The sequence below is a fragment of the Dunckerocampus dactyliophorus genome, chromosome 10 (genome assembly GCF_027744805.1).
Source record: "Dunckerocampus dactyliophorus isolate RoL2022-P2 chromosome 10, RoL_Ddac_1.1, whole genome shotgun sequence".
Taxonomy (NCBI): Eukaryota; Metazoa; Chordata; class Actinopteri; order Syngnathiformes; family Syngnathidae; genus Dunckerocampus; species Dunckerocampus dactyliophorus.
In genome coordinates this window covers 31514547-31528977 of record NC_072828.1, presented here as the reverse complement: position 1 = coordinate 31528977, position 14431 = coordinate 31514547, and the positions used below count along the sequence as shown (strand labels likewise).

Here is a 14431-nt window from a genome sequence, read left to right as displayed (position 1 = left end):
TAGCATACAATGGTGCCTTGGTTAACGTCATTAATCCATTCCGAAAGGTCCAACTCAAACCAAAACGGACTCTAACCGAAGCAAATGTTCCCATAGAAAATAATGTAAATCCAATTAATTTGTTCCAGACACCCAAAAATGTTAACACAAAACACATTTTATTGACAATAATTAGTTTTACATGCAGAAAATGTTGCAAAAGTACAGTAATTACAAATGACAAATAAATTGACAACTGAACATTTAACATTACTTTTAGCTAGTTTTGTTGGAAAAAAAAACACAAAACCATCAAAGAACAAAATAACACAAAATAAACACATTATTCCGCTGCAGCCACAATTTGCAAGAATGTCAAAAATATACACAACTAAATATCAGTGTTCTAGAAACAATAAACATGTACCTTTCCGTTTAATATAGAAAATGATGGTGGCAGTGATGTCAGGAGGATGCCTTGCAAGATGTCTGGTGTGGAACGGATTAATTGGATTTACATTATTTTCTATGGGAACATTTGCTTTGGTTAGAGTCCGTTTTGGTTTGAGTAGGACCTTCTGGAACAGATTAATGATGTTAACCAAGGCACTACTGTACTGTCAACACACAAGCGCAACTGCTTTTTTTGTTTCATTAAATCGCTGAGCTCGTCATTTACGTAGCTGACGCAGCTATCACCACCTTGCTGTCAGCAGTGCAGCGAAGCACTCAGAAAGGGGTTATACCGTTGTTCATGCTTCAAGCAAGTGTCAAACAAGCACGGAATGTTTTCACATGAAGAGCAGACAATGCCTGCACTTTGCTGCACTCGACTGGAGGTTATCCGCGTCAGTCGTCCAATGAAAACACTCCGTTTTAGGCGGAGGAAGACCATGAGGTTTTTCCACTGTATGTGCATGTTTTGGCTTTGGCTAACTGTTTGAGCGCTGGCTCAAAGTGATAGGAAGGGTTACAGACGAATGACAGACGATCCAAACACACAAAGCAACATTACATAATTGTCCTCACCTCCTGGGTCCTCATAGTACTCTTCTTCCAGTTGCTTCTGTCGTCGTCTTTCCTCTTTCATCTCCTTCTCGTGGAGCTTCCGAGCGATGGCCTGCCAAAATACACATACAATACACACGTTGAACACCATAAAAGCTGTAATTCATTGATCTCCAGAGGTGAGCGATTACCTTCATGTTTTAAACTTTAAGAATGATTTGGATTGCATGAGATAGTGGAAGGGACCACATGTCATTCATCAACAAGTACAGTGTACTGTATGGCACAACACAACCAACCTTGTGGAGCTGATGACTGCTACATTACATAGGAGATTGCCTACAGCCACAGCTGTTAGTGCCAAAGTATTTGCATTTACAGACCCTTTCCAAAAAATTAGAATGTCATGGAAAAGTTGTTTAATTTCCATAATTCCATTCAAAAAGTTAAACTTTCATAGATCATAGATTCAGGGCCCACAATTTAAACGATTTCAAGTGTTTATTTGTTTATTTTTACATAATTTGGGCTTCCAGCTCATAAAGCTCACGAAAACAGGAATTCAGAAAATTAGAATACTGTAAAGAAATCACCATTTACTTCTCAGTTTTTGCAGGGAAAAAAAGAAAGAAATTAGGATCACATCAAATCAATCAAAATATGGTACTTTCAAAATGATATGTCAATCTTCAATACTTGGTTGGGAATCCCTTTGCCTTAATCACTGCCTCGATGCCACGTGGCATTGAAGCAATCAGCCTGTGGCATTGCCTGGGAGTTATGGAAGCCCAGATTTCCTTGATGCTTGCTGTCAGCTCTTCTTTGTTGTTGGGTCTGGTGCCCCTCATTTTCCTCTTGAGAATACCCCATAGATTCTCAATGGGGTTTAGGTCCGGTGAGTTGGCTGGCCAGTCAAGCACTGTGATGGCATGGGCATCAAACCAGGTTTTGGTGCTTCTGGCGGTATGGGCAGGGGCCAGGTCCTGCTGGAAGATGAAATCTGCATCTCCATACAGATCCTCAGCAGAAGGAATCATGAAGTCCTCTAAAACATAAATCTGCATCTTCTCCTGCCACATTTTGCCCTTCCTCTAGACTTTCCATTGATATGCTTGGACACAGCACTCTGTGAACAACCAGCCTCCTTAGCTATGAACTTTTGTGGCTTACCCATCCTATGGAGGGTATCAATGATGGTCTTCTGGCCAGTTGTCATGTCTGCAGTCTTCCCCATATTGAACCCAACTGAGACAGTTGAACCAAACTGAAGCAATTTAATGACATCTGGGGAAGCCCGTGCAGGTGATTTGAGTTTAGTAAATGATTAGTGTGTGACACTCAGTTTAAAACATTCATGCCCTGCAAAATTTGGGCTGATTTCTTTACAGTATTCTAATTTTTTGAATTCCTATTTTCGTGGGTTTAATGAGCTGGAAGCCCAAATTACGTAAAAATAAACAAATAAACACTTGAAATCGTTTAAATTGTGGGCCCTGAATCTGTAATCTATGAAAGTTTAACTTTTTGAATGGAATTATGGAAATTAAACAACTTCTCCATGACATTCTAATTTTTCGGAAAGGGTCTGTATGTTTGCTTTTGTAGACGACACACACGGCTACAACAGCAGGCTCGGCGGTTCATGCTTTTTTCTTGTTTTAATGCTGTGCTCTGCTGAATACGTTTATGTTGGGTGGTTCGGTGCCTTGCTCAGGAGCTAGAGGCAAACCGGCATGACATCTTGTGCGTTTCTTTTGCTCGCTGTGGGATTTAAACCCTCTGCTCTCAAAGCCAGTGCCAGTGCTATACTTGCACGTGATCATGCAATGCATTGTGGGCTGCGGGCGCCATTTGAGGACAACGTTTGTTTACATCAGAATTGTAGAGAGCTACACGACGTAACAAACACATGGACCGCACCAAGACAAAGGTGCAAGACCTCCCAATTTTCCCACTTAAAGAGAAGACGCGCTCGAGATATGTAAACAACACATGAAATGACTGCGCTCCCGCACGACTTGTCAAGTGGTGCTTACGTCTAGTGCACGACACCATTGTTCTCACACGGCCGTGCATTGTCACCACCGCTTCCCGCATCCGTGAACCAGTCGTGGCCCATTTCCATCCCACGTGATGCCACGCAACAGCAGGCATTATCCTTAGCATCGTTAATTCCATTATTTGTAAGGGACCTACTTGAGAATTCCCCCTCGACTTGCTCCAAGAGGTGGTGGAAAAGCGAAGGCATTCATGTGAATGAGACACGCACACACACGCGTCGATACTCACTGCCCGCATTGTTTGCACACAGCTTGCGCTGCGTTTGCTGGGCTTTTCGGGATTTTACATTAGTCAAATTTGAGAGCAGCACTATGTTTTCTTGGCGAACTAATTGCCGTTATATGCTTGTTGTCCAAGTAAAATGATGTTAAATGCTCACTTGTTTGTGGCACTGTACCTGTCTGCATACGTTTTTTGTGGCATGAGTGTAGAGTCTAAAATACAAGTATATATCAATAAATAAAAAAAGGATCGCCATCCAAACAATCTCCTCTCCTGCCCCTCCCTCTTTGCAAAACTAGTTAAAAGTGATATCAAATATTCAGCTGTCCATTCATTTGTAATTATTGTTTTAGTCTTAAATATTTTCTGCCTATAAAACTATAATTATGGTCTTTTTAATGTGTTTTGTGTTAACGTTTTTGGGTGTCAGGATGAATCGAATTTACATTATTTTCTCATAGGGGAAAATATGCTTTGGTTAGAGTTTGTTTTGGTTTAAGTCGGACCTTCTCGAACAGATTCAAGACCTTAACCAAGGCACCAGTGTACGCTAAAAGTGTACAATATGAACTGACGGTAAGAGAATGAAAAGTTAGGTTGAACTTTTTTTGTTTAACTGGGAGGGGCACCCACGTCATTCAAGTCATACCAACTAATGTACCAACTAATGTTTTGTTTGTGTGTGTGTGTGTTTGTCCTACCGCATCCTTCTCCTCCTGCTGTCGTCGTTGCTGCTCGGCCTGTCGAACCAGTTGGTCCTGAATCTCATGAGCGATCTCATTGTCTTGGCGCTCGCTGAGGTTTCCGTGAGTTGGTGTTGATTGCGGGGAGGAAAGGGAGAGAACAACACCTTAGTAACCGAAACAAGGCAACAGGCTCCCGTGAGTCTTGGAATGGGTTCAAAGGTCATGGCAGTGACACCAGTAAGACGTGTGGATCAGCATGTCTGCTGTAAGTGGTGGCAGGCTGACATTTACACCCAACATTAAATGACTACACAATTCTCTTGATGTGCTCCTCCACTATTTGCCAATTCAATTGATTGTTAATACAGACCTTTAAATTATAGCCAAGAATTTAGGAGGGCCATACTCCACATTTGCTTATTGCAGCATTATTATTGCCACCTCTGCACCGTCAGGGCCTTTTTTCAGCTGCATTGCTGCATGACCAAATCACGCCATCCCACTTCACTGTACGTTATGGAAGATTTGTCATTTAATTTGTGATCCAAGTGAGCTGTGAGTCAGCAATTTTAGCCCATTAAAATGCACAGCACAGGAAGGAGAAAGATTTTCCACTCTACTGCGGGGAGAGGGGGGGGGCACACTCCCCTCCCCGGCTTGAAATGCATGCAAGCTCCCTCGTCGACGTAAGAGACACCCACATGTCGACATGCTGCTTCTTGATCACGACCTTGGCTATCTCATCCTCCTCCTCCTGCAGCTTCTTGGCCACCTGCAGGTCCTGCTGGACCAGACGGCTCTTGTGGACATTGGACGCCAAGTGGCTCTCAACTGTAAGACACAAACACATTGCTCTACTTTGAGTGGCAAGAGGTGAGCGACAGCCTGCACTGGTCACCAGCCAATCACACGTGGAGACAAGCAACTGTTTACACCGGTGGACAATTTAGAGCCTCCAATGAACCAATCATGTTGTTGGAATGTGGGAGGAAGCCAGAGTACCCTGAGAGAACACGCCAACGCCACACACAGCTAACCAAACGCAGATTGGAACCCCCGAAACACGTGTCAATAATGGACTTACAGTGGTGCCTTGGTTAACGTCATTAATCCGTTCCCAAAGGTCTGACTTAAACCAAAACGGACACTAACCAAAGCATATTTTCCCATTAAAAAAAAATGTAAATTCAATTCATTTGCTCCAGACACCCAAAAATGTGAACATTTTATGGACAATAATTATAGTTTTACATGCAGAAAATGACAACTGAATGTTTAACATCACTTCTACCTAGTTTTGCTGGAAAAAGCCCACAAAACATCACTGAACAAAAACACATTCTGCTGCAGCCACAATTTTTTCCACTAAAAATGTCAATATAGATATCAAAGTAAATATCAAGGTTCTAGAAGCAATACACATGTACCTTGTCGCTTAGGATAGGAAATGAAAAACGGCTGGTGGCAGCGACACCACGGAACTGAGCCGGGTGCGCTTACAAGGTGCAGCGTTTCCCCTAGGATATTTTGAAGCTGTGGTGGTGCGCTGCATGGGAGGACGGACAGCCGCTGCTGCGTCAGCAAATTTTGTTTTTTTATTTTGACAAATAATTTTAATAACTTAAACTTTTTTAACAACTAGCAGAACATGAACCAAGAACATTGCTGTTAATTTAATGAGAGCACTTAAACTGAACCTATTTAAAGGTCAAAAAGCACTATGTGACTATTACTACAAAATTCTGGACTATTTGCTCTGATATAAACAAGTGCTGTCGCCCTAAAAATGGCGCCCGTGAACTACAATGCATTGCGCAATCATGTGCATCTTCGGCGCGTGATCCAAGTTGGCGGCGTAAACAAACCGGATGCTAAACAAGCGTGCGAACGCAAGCTAAGGCAAAATTTTTGCTACAATTTTGGATTTTAACCGAAAAGCACGCTAACCGAGGTATCACTGTATTTACTGATCCGCTACTCCTTGATGTTTTCCTCCTTGCACTGTTTGGATCGCCTGTTGAGAACAAGATGAACGTCCATGGCGCAGATTCGTCATCCTGCGGTGATCACCCCAAAGACGCAGAGAAATGAACGTTGGTTGTCGCCGGGCCATTCCAAGATGAGTGGAGTGCACATTGCGGCCGTAACAGCAGATAAATAAATCCTGCTGGCTGACGCACTCGCGGCGCTCGCTACGCGTGGACGGCATCACTCACTCGCTCTTGAAGATCATCTTCACCAGACTATCCATCTTCCTGGCCCGCTTCCATGTGAAAAAGTCCAAAATTACGTCTGGACAATTTAGCAGCACCGGGCTAAATGAAGTTCCCGCTCTTGGGCCGCCGAGGTTAAACAAGGAGCTGGTGAGTCACAGCCATGGCAAAAAGTCAAGGGCTTGATATTGATCTTGATATTGAAGGACACTGATCAATTGCTTAGCGCACCTGATAAAGGAAACATTTGAAGCCCAAAGTCCTGTCACAGGCCAAGCTGGAGAGCATCACTCAAGGGCTGCCACATTCATCAGCAGGAAACCAAAACAATCAACGACCTTCAGGATGTGTCACGTCATTTTGACAAGAACAGCTCTCGAAGGAAGATGGAGACTGCGGGACACTTGAATGTTATCGTGTCGGCAAACGTTACACTATAGCCACAACAGGACCATGAAATCGGCTTTCATTTGATTTTCAATTGTGACTCAAGTCTAAGTCGCGTGACTCAAGTCCACGCCTCTGGTGATCCGTTCCAAAAGGCCAGACGAAAACTGAATCGTATGAACTTTTCCCATGAGAAATAACCTAAAAATAAAGCAAAAACACATTTTACAGAGAATAATTACAGTTCCAGATGCATTCTAATCGAGGCCTTCCTTGATTAGATATGGCTTCGCCCTTCACACGGGACTGTAGCCTCTCATTTGTGATCAATATTGACAAATCATTCATTTTTGGGACGTATTCATGGTTAGCTTAGGGCGGCTATTGCATGCTCAAGAAGCCGCCTGCAGGTGAAGGCGGGGGCCACAGACGTGGATGTGACGCAAGACTCACTTTGAACTCCACGATATAAAATCCACGATCTTATCAAATCATTTGTCGTGACCAAAAGGAGCCACAGCATGGAGACTGAAGAGCCGCGGGTCGCCTACCCCTGATTTAACGTCACTTTATTCAAGTCCCTTGTTGGCAAAGATGGCGAGCAGCGGGGAGGGGAGAGGACGCCGTGTTTGTGCTTTGTGACGAGTTCTTTGTCAAATTCAATAGCGTTTCTCACCTTCTTTATCAATGTGCTGGCACTCGCAACCTTCTTTGGCCCCATGGCGGGTTATTTAGCGGTTGACAGTGCGAAGGGTGCTTTGTTTGGGAACTGGATTCCTCAGAACAATACAGTGCAGGGCAAAAGGATGAGTTTCTCATGTGCAATTTTGTACGATCGTGGAAAAGCAAGGTTTGAGTATGAAAAGAAGCTGGCGAATCCCCCAAAATTCTTCCTATGCAGGTTAAGAGACGTTGTGTTCACTGCAAAGTGCTGCGGTGTCAGGGCGACATGAGGCGACAGCTGCAGCACAAGAACGAAAGAATGCAATCCAAACAAACCACAGCATTCTGACAGATTTAACACAACAGAAACGACCGCAGCTTCTCCTGCTCTTGTTCGTCTTGGCACAGAGAAAAGCTGCCCGTGTTTGTCTGCACTCGTGCTCTAAATACATCAGCTCAGGTTTGCAAAGTAAATACGGCGGCGCAGGATTGTTGCCGGGCTGCACGCCGTCCACAGTGGAATTATGTTTTTGAACAGAAGAGGGAGGGAGAACCCATCTAAAATCAGCTTCCTGTTTGGCAATGACATCAGAAGATTTACAAAAGGCAGGAAAGAGGAAAGTAGCTACAAAGCTTTGACATCGTCACACGTGGTTATCAAACACAATAAATCAATACAAAAATGATTGCTTACTCTCTTGTTCCTGGAGGTTGTAGGCAAGGCAGTGGTCTTCCAGCACAGCAAAGTCTCTGCACACTAAAAGAAAGCTCACATTAGTCAAACGCAGTCATTTTGCGGCTTCACTCTGTCACCTTTTCCAAAATATACAACACACAAAAAGTCAGTGATATGCACAACTCTTATGTTGTGTTGTGGCGCGTTGGACACTCAGAATGAAAGAAACTTTATACTGTAGTACATTTAGTTTCATCCAGAAACAAATCTGAAACATCCCGAACTTCTTGGGAGTAGTACATTGCTGTTTTAGGTCCTAAAAATAATGTATAGCATATTGAAGCAAAAGTTACACATTTTTAGCCTAAATTAAGCATCAAAACGTCTAAATGAAGTAAAATCCAAATACACGGCCTTCAGAAGACGCATTTAAAGGAGGTTGTGATGATATGTGGTATCGCACACTGGTCACTAGGTGTCAGTAATGTCACACTGATGAGGACAATAGCCACCGCAGGAAGTACTGGACACAACAGGAAGCAAAAAAAGGAACTCTCCCAAAGCTAAGGTGTGAATCTACTGTATATTATGCCTTATTTTCTCTTATTATGTCTACGACACTGGGTAATAGGAGTGTAAAGGTGACTATAGGGGTGTTACTTCATGTCCAGAGGGCTCTACTGTAATCATGTTCCAAAGCATATTTAGAAGGTGGTAAACAGGTTTTCTATGTCGTTACGTCTACTGTAGTGGGTAATAGGAGTGTAAAGGTGAGTATATGGATGTACAGGGGTCTAATCATGTTAAAAAAAAAACAAACATATTTAGAAGGTGGTAAACAGGTTTTCTCTGCTCTAACTAGGAAAATATTCCGTTTAGAAATAAAGAATCCGACTTTGTGTAAATTCACTTCTTACAGTGTGGAACCATTTAAGAGCAATAAACTAGGGAATACTGTATACGTAGTATTTGTATCAAACACAAAATAGATCTGCTGGGATAGGTTCCAGCTCCGTGCACGCGATGAGTTTGACAGGGGGTCAACCCTTCAATATTGAATTCTATTGAAACGCGTTAATGGCAGTAACTAATTGATTTCATGAATTAATGCATGTGAACCTTGTCTAGCCACCCCCTCTCTGTTATGATGACAGACGGGGGTACAATACCCAAAGTCTGATCTCAACACTTCCTCATTGCCACTAGACTACAGCGAGGTGCATTCAGGGACATTCCGAACATCACGTCTTTATTATGCGTGCATGTGTGGTCTAAATAAACAGAAAGCCAAAGGAAAACAGTAAGTATACTCGAGTCACTCGCTAGCGTAACTCCTACAAAGGAAGTACCATTTGCTCCGAAATTAAGTGACTTCAACTTGAAAGAATGACGTGGTGTCTTTGAACGCAACTCCTCGTGGCCCATAATAACGTTGTTAAAGTGTCATCCAGATGATGTGCTCCTGTTGGGAGACATGTGTGCTATCTGAAGGTCGTTGATCTTGTATGTTAATACATACAAATATGGAAGGTCATTTAGCTTTTTCTTCATAAAATGCAGTAAAAAAAAGAGCATATTTCACATATAGTTGCAAATGGTGATTCATTTCATTAAAACGATGAATCATTTGCCAGCACTGGTCATATTGCACGAGCCAACTATTACGTGTTCTTTTCTGACGCTTTGTGTGCACATTCTAATCTTCAAGGAGTCTGTACCGGTTTGGTGTTTTTATGTCAAAACATGAAGTGAAATTTACATGAAGGAACAAACATTCACCCCCCCCCCCCCCCCCCCCCCCCCCCCACTTAAGCAAGTCTGTGTTTAGCCGCTTGACAAAAAAGTCATGCAAACAAAGTAAGTCTTCTGTTTCCAGTCTATTAGCTTGCAGCGTACATTTACTGTGTGGAAAGGACTTGAGGCTTCCTGCTCTAAAAATCACATAAAGTGCTCAAGCTCTGCAGCATGTTTATCTTCATATTTAGACTTCACCAGCAGTTTGATGCGGTCAGTTGTGCTTCCTGTGCCGTGTCGTCCGTCTCAGGGTCAGAGCGATGATAGGATGTGAACCACATGACGTGTAACGTACGCATCCACAAGCGACACGGCCTGTCCTAAGACATCATCATAAAACATGTTTACAATCCAAGTTCAAACATTGCCTGCACAGTTCATGCAGGCCTGGGGGCCATTTACAGCTCACGAGTGTTTTTTTTTCTTCTTGTCCCACGTACATGCACACACTCACAGCACTTTATTATTTATTTATTGATTGATTGATTGATTTGTATTAATGTCTCTTCTGTTGTTGTTGCTTAATTTATTGGTATTTATGTTTCTGATGTTCTTATTCATTTTCTTGTGTTTTTCTTCTTTCTTTTCTTGGGGGAATGAACAGAATAAGAATTTCATTGCATAGCAGAACTACCAGTTTTACTATGCATATGACAATAAAACTCTTGAATCTTGAACTTTCTAAAAATACAATTAAAGAACATTTTTTAAAAAAAGGGAATAAAATCAGTAATTTTACAGTATTTTGTTTTTTTTTAATATAAAAAGGACACAAAATTAAGCGAGTGAAGTCACAATATTAAGAAAAAAAATAGCATAAAGTTGAAATATTCCAGGAAAAAAGTCATAACACCAGAAAAACAAAACAATGAGAAAGTTTTTAGTTCAAGATAAGAGAATAAAATCATAGAAATAAATGTGTTTATGAAATAGAAAGGTGCGATGCTGAAGTAAAAAGACAATAAATAGGGTGTCCAACTTTCATCACTATTACAGCTGGCAACTATTTGTCTTTTATTTGTGACTGGCAACATTTCAAATGTACACACAAAGCAGCTCATCTCCACTCAAACCGTGTGGCCATCGTCTTTCCACTCATTCGTCATTATAGAAAAGTCTGAATTCAACACTTCTAACACAAAGCAACTAAGAGATGAAGCAAAGCGAGCTAGGAGACCCCTGTGATGGTATCACCACACTACCACACCACCATAAGGCTTTAAGTAGTGTTTGGAGGACAGGACATCATTAGTATCACGACAACACCACAGCTAAATTGTTCAGTGACGCTTGAAAAAGTTACTACGTATCCCACGGACGTGAGTTCCACTTCCCTGTAGGACAAAAACGAGCTCCTAACTAACCGCATTGCTTGTTTTGTTTTAAAACCAAAATGTCACTGTGCTGACAAGACACATTTGGACTCCGAAGACCGGAAGCTTGGCGGATGATTCTAGCTAGCTGGCTAGTTAGCTGTTGATAGTGATACCGAGGCAAAGCGTGTAACAAAAGATGCAAGAAAAGTAGCAGAGCAGTAGGTTTGACTACGCTGGCATGGATTGGAGTAGTCTGTGTCAAGCTGTCAAACTGACACCATCGCAGGTTTTACAGACGAGAGTTGATACGGGACAAAGTGCGTTCCTTGTCGGTGTTGGCAACCCTGCGTGACACAGCACACGTCTGTGTTGCCATGACATCAACTGTCGTGTCGCCGCCGCACGCCCGCCGTTTCTTGTGATCTGCCTCTGAAAGGCAATTATCAGCCTCTGCCGATAACGTGCTTTTTATGGAGATCGGCCGATAATAATTGGTGGCTGATCGATCGAAGCATCCCCAATTACGAGGAAAAAAATATGTATGCAAAAATTAAAATATTTGCAAATAAAAAAAAAAAAGTGTAATCCATGCACCCCATTTTCTATGCCGCTTATCCTCATTAGCATCCTACCCTGACTACCCCACAGTCGATCATTGCTATAGTATCGTCCAGGGGGGCCAAACTGCAGTTCCTAGTTTTTTCGCATTGGCCCGCGGCACACTCCAAAAACATCATTTCACAAGAAAAAACATAAAAAATGGTAAAATCAGCAGTAATTTTACAATTCCAAAAATGAAGTGAAAAAAAGCAATAATCCAACAAGAAAAAGTCGCAATTGTATATAAATGAGTATACATGATGTCATTATAGTAGCATAAAGTTGAAATAGGAAAGAAAAAATACATTTTTAAAAGTTGTAATATTGTGAGGAACAAACTGAGCAAAACGAGGTTGGAGAAAAATTATGATGTGGGAACAAACTAACAATAATATGATGAGAATGAAGTCCGAATAATGCAAGAAGAACTTTGACAAACAGAAAGTTGAAATAGTTGGAAAATGTAAAAAAAACAGCAGAAATGGAAAACAGCTTTAATTTGATGAGAATAAGGTCAAAATATGAAGAGAAAAAAGGCAGCGTAAAATGATGAGGAAAAATGTCATTTCGGTATCATAAAGGTGAAATATCCAAGAAAGTTGGAACTTTTGGAAAATTAGGTTGGGGAATAAATGACATCATGGGAATAAAGTCAAAATATGACAATAAAGTCAGAATTTGACAAAAAAGATTTTTTACAAATATTGTTTAAAAAGAAAGTTGAAATATTTTGGAAAAAAAGCAGCACAAATGGGAAAAAACGAGCAAAGAGTGATGTTGATACTAACAGGCTTGTTCACCTACAGTACATGACAACTTCTTAGTAGGGGGGTCACGAGACAAGACCAAACAGGAGATTGGGTCTACGAAAACACGACGAGATTTTAACATTATGTTTCAAATCTACTAATTACGTTGCACTCTTCTGCACTGTGTGTGTATGCTAGTGGCCCCACCTCCACCCACCGAGACAAACAGACTGTATGAATGACATAAGGTCTCACTCCATGCATGCCGTTGTTCTATGCAACAAACGTGTCAAGGTGCTGAAAGCAAGTTGAAAGCACAGAGTGAAACCTCTTCCTGTCTGTTTGGAGGCGATAAACAAGGAAAGCGGACACGCATGCACGTGCCAATATATTGATCATCCACTTCATTTGCAATTATTGTGCGATTCATTCATTCATTCCTTTATTTCTTTATTGTTGTTCCAGGTCAAGTGTCCTTTACTTGTCACGTTTTAATGTAGATGTAGTGACATGAGATCTTGTGACACCCCTAATATCCTTACAAAAGTGCATCCTTTCATTCTTCACTATGTGGCCTTCGCTGGAATAAGTTAGGACTCCCCTGGTATTGAAGATAAACTCCAATAAAAACCGTGGGTGATATGTGAGGGACATGCATTCTATGGGACAATATTCTAAGTGTTAAAGACCAATTCTCTGCACAAACGCTCACAGATGAGACGGCAGATGCTTGGATGAGGAGGGTGAGACCTCCACACAGCTCCCCCCCATGCCTCGCAGGCCATGGTGGGATGTGATTAACGCTGATATTTCTCCACCATACGCTTAATCTTCTTAACCGGGAACCCCTACCATGTACGACCAGCAGTTTGTATTCATAGTTTGCACCAAGATGCACTCCAACTGTAGTTGAGACCACATCAAGCAACAGAAGACAAGGGCAGCTGTTGAGCAATCATTCCCCTCCTGCACACTCCCGCTGCAGACAAGCCCAGCTCCTCTCTGACCAGAATAACAAGCATCCAACTGACCAGCTGCTGCTTTTTCCCCCGTAAAACATCCCCATTCCATTCCTCAAGGAAGCTCCATCTGTGGTGTCACCTTTGCAGTCTGGTGAGACAGGTACCCGAGAGTGCGGTGGGCGTTGCTGCATTTTCAAAACAGGCGCCAAAGTCGTGTGAATACAACAGACCAGCTGACTAACAAAAAAAGGATGTATTCTTTATTAGTGAATACGTTACTACTATTTCTTTACTATGACACATTCTTAATGGTCAACGAGTGCATACTGAACACAGAAAGTGAACGAACTATCAGCAGCTGCTGTGAAAATTGAGAAGGGGAGTAGTAATAAACCAGCTCTGCTTCTTCCTATTCCTTTTCGGACGTGATGACTCTGTTAACATGTGACGCGGTTCTACCGTAACCTTGCTCCGGATAAACCCTTAACACGTTACCACTCTCATGGACCATTTTCACCCATTCCACATCTTCTTACAAAGGAAACCCATGGTAGTGTTTCAGAACTTGCGCCAAATAAACGATAAAAAATACCCTAATTAGACCACTGAACTATGCTAACGTTTGCTATCCATCCATGCTAACCCATTTGAAACACCTTTGTTTTGCTAACTTGTAGCACTAGCAACGCCGGCGTTACCTGTGTTTACATGGTTAGACGTGGCTAGTAAAAAAAACAAAAAAAACAACAACGTTAAATGGTTAGCCGTGACAAGTTTAAAACAACACGTTTAAAGGATTTAGACGTGACAAGCCAAACAAAAAAATGGTGCGTGGTGGACGTTACCCTCTTTCACGCCAGGTAGCTTGTCCTGGTCGATGCTAACGTTACACTCAGCCATGTTGTCGCCACTCAGGAGTTGAAGATCGTAAATTGCTCCTATGCGTCTGTCTCCCCCCCCGCCCGAAGGTTAACCGGCGGCTGATTGATCGCCTTATCTCATAAACCGGACGGATGGTTCAGGTGGTGGACGGTCACTCTGATTGCCTTCCGTAGATGACAGCAACCCTGCCCCAGCTAGTGTGTCGGGTTTTTTTTTTAAACACGAATCTCTTC

The 14431-nt window shown here is 42.2% G+C and overlaps 1 protein-coding gene across 3 annotated transcripts in view; it reads right to left on the bottom strand.

The window, feature by feature from the left end:
* ccdc50a (coiled-coil domain containing 50a) overlaps positions 1 to 14431 on the bottom strand; it is a 27027-nt gene extending 12596 nt beyond the window's left edge. For all 3 annotated transcript variants that reach the window (XM_054789148.1, XM_054789149.1, XM_054789150.1), the window contains exons 1-5: positions 14162 to 14431; positions 7914 to 7976; positions 4658 to 4787; positions 3972 to 4065; positions 1009 to 1099 (exon numbers count right to left, since the gene is read on the bottom strand). In XM_054789148.1, coding sequence (XP_054645123.1) covers positions 1009 to 1099; positions 3972 to 4065; positions 4658 to 4787; positions 7914 to 7976; positions 14162 to 14216 — 433 coding nt within the window. In that variant the 5' untranslated portion in view covers positions 14217 to 14431. The remainder of the gene's footprint in view (positions 1 to 1008; positions 1100 to 3971; positions 4066 to 4657; positions 4788 to 7913; positions 7977 to 14161) is intronic.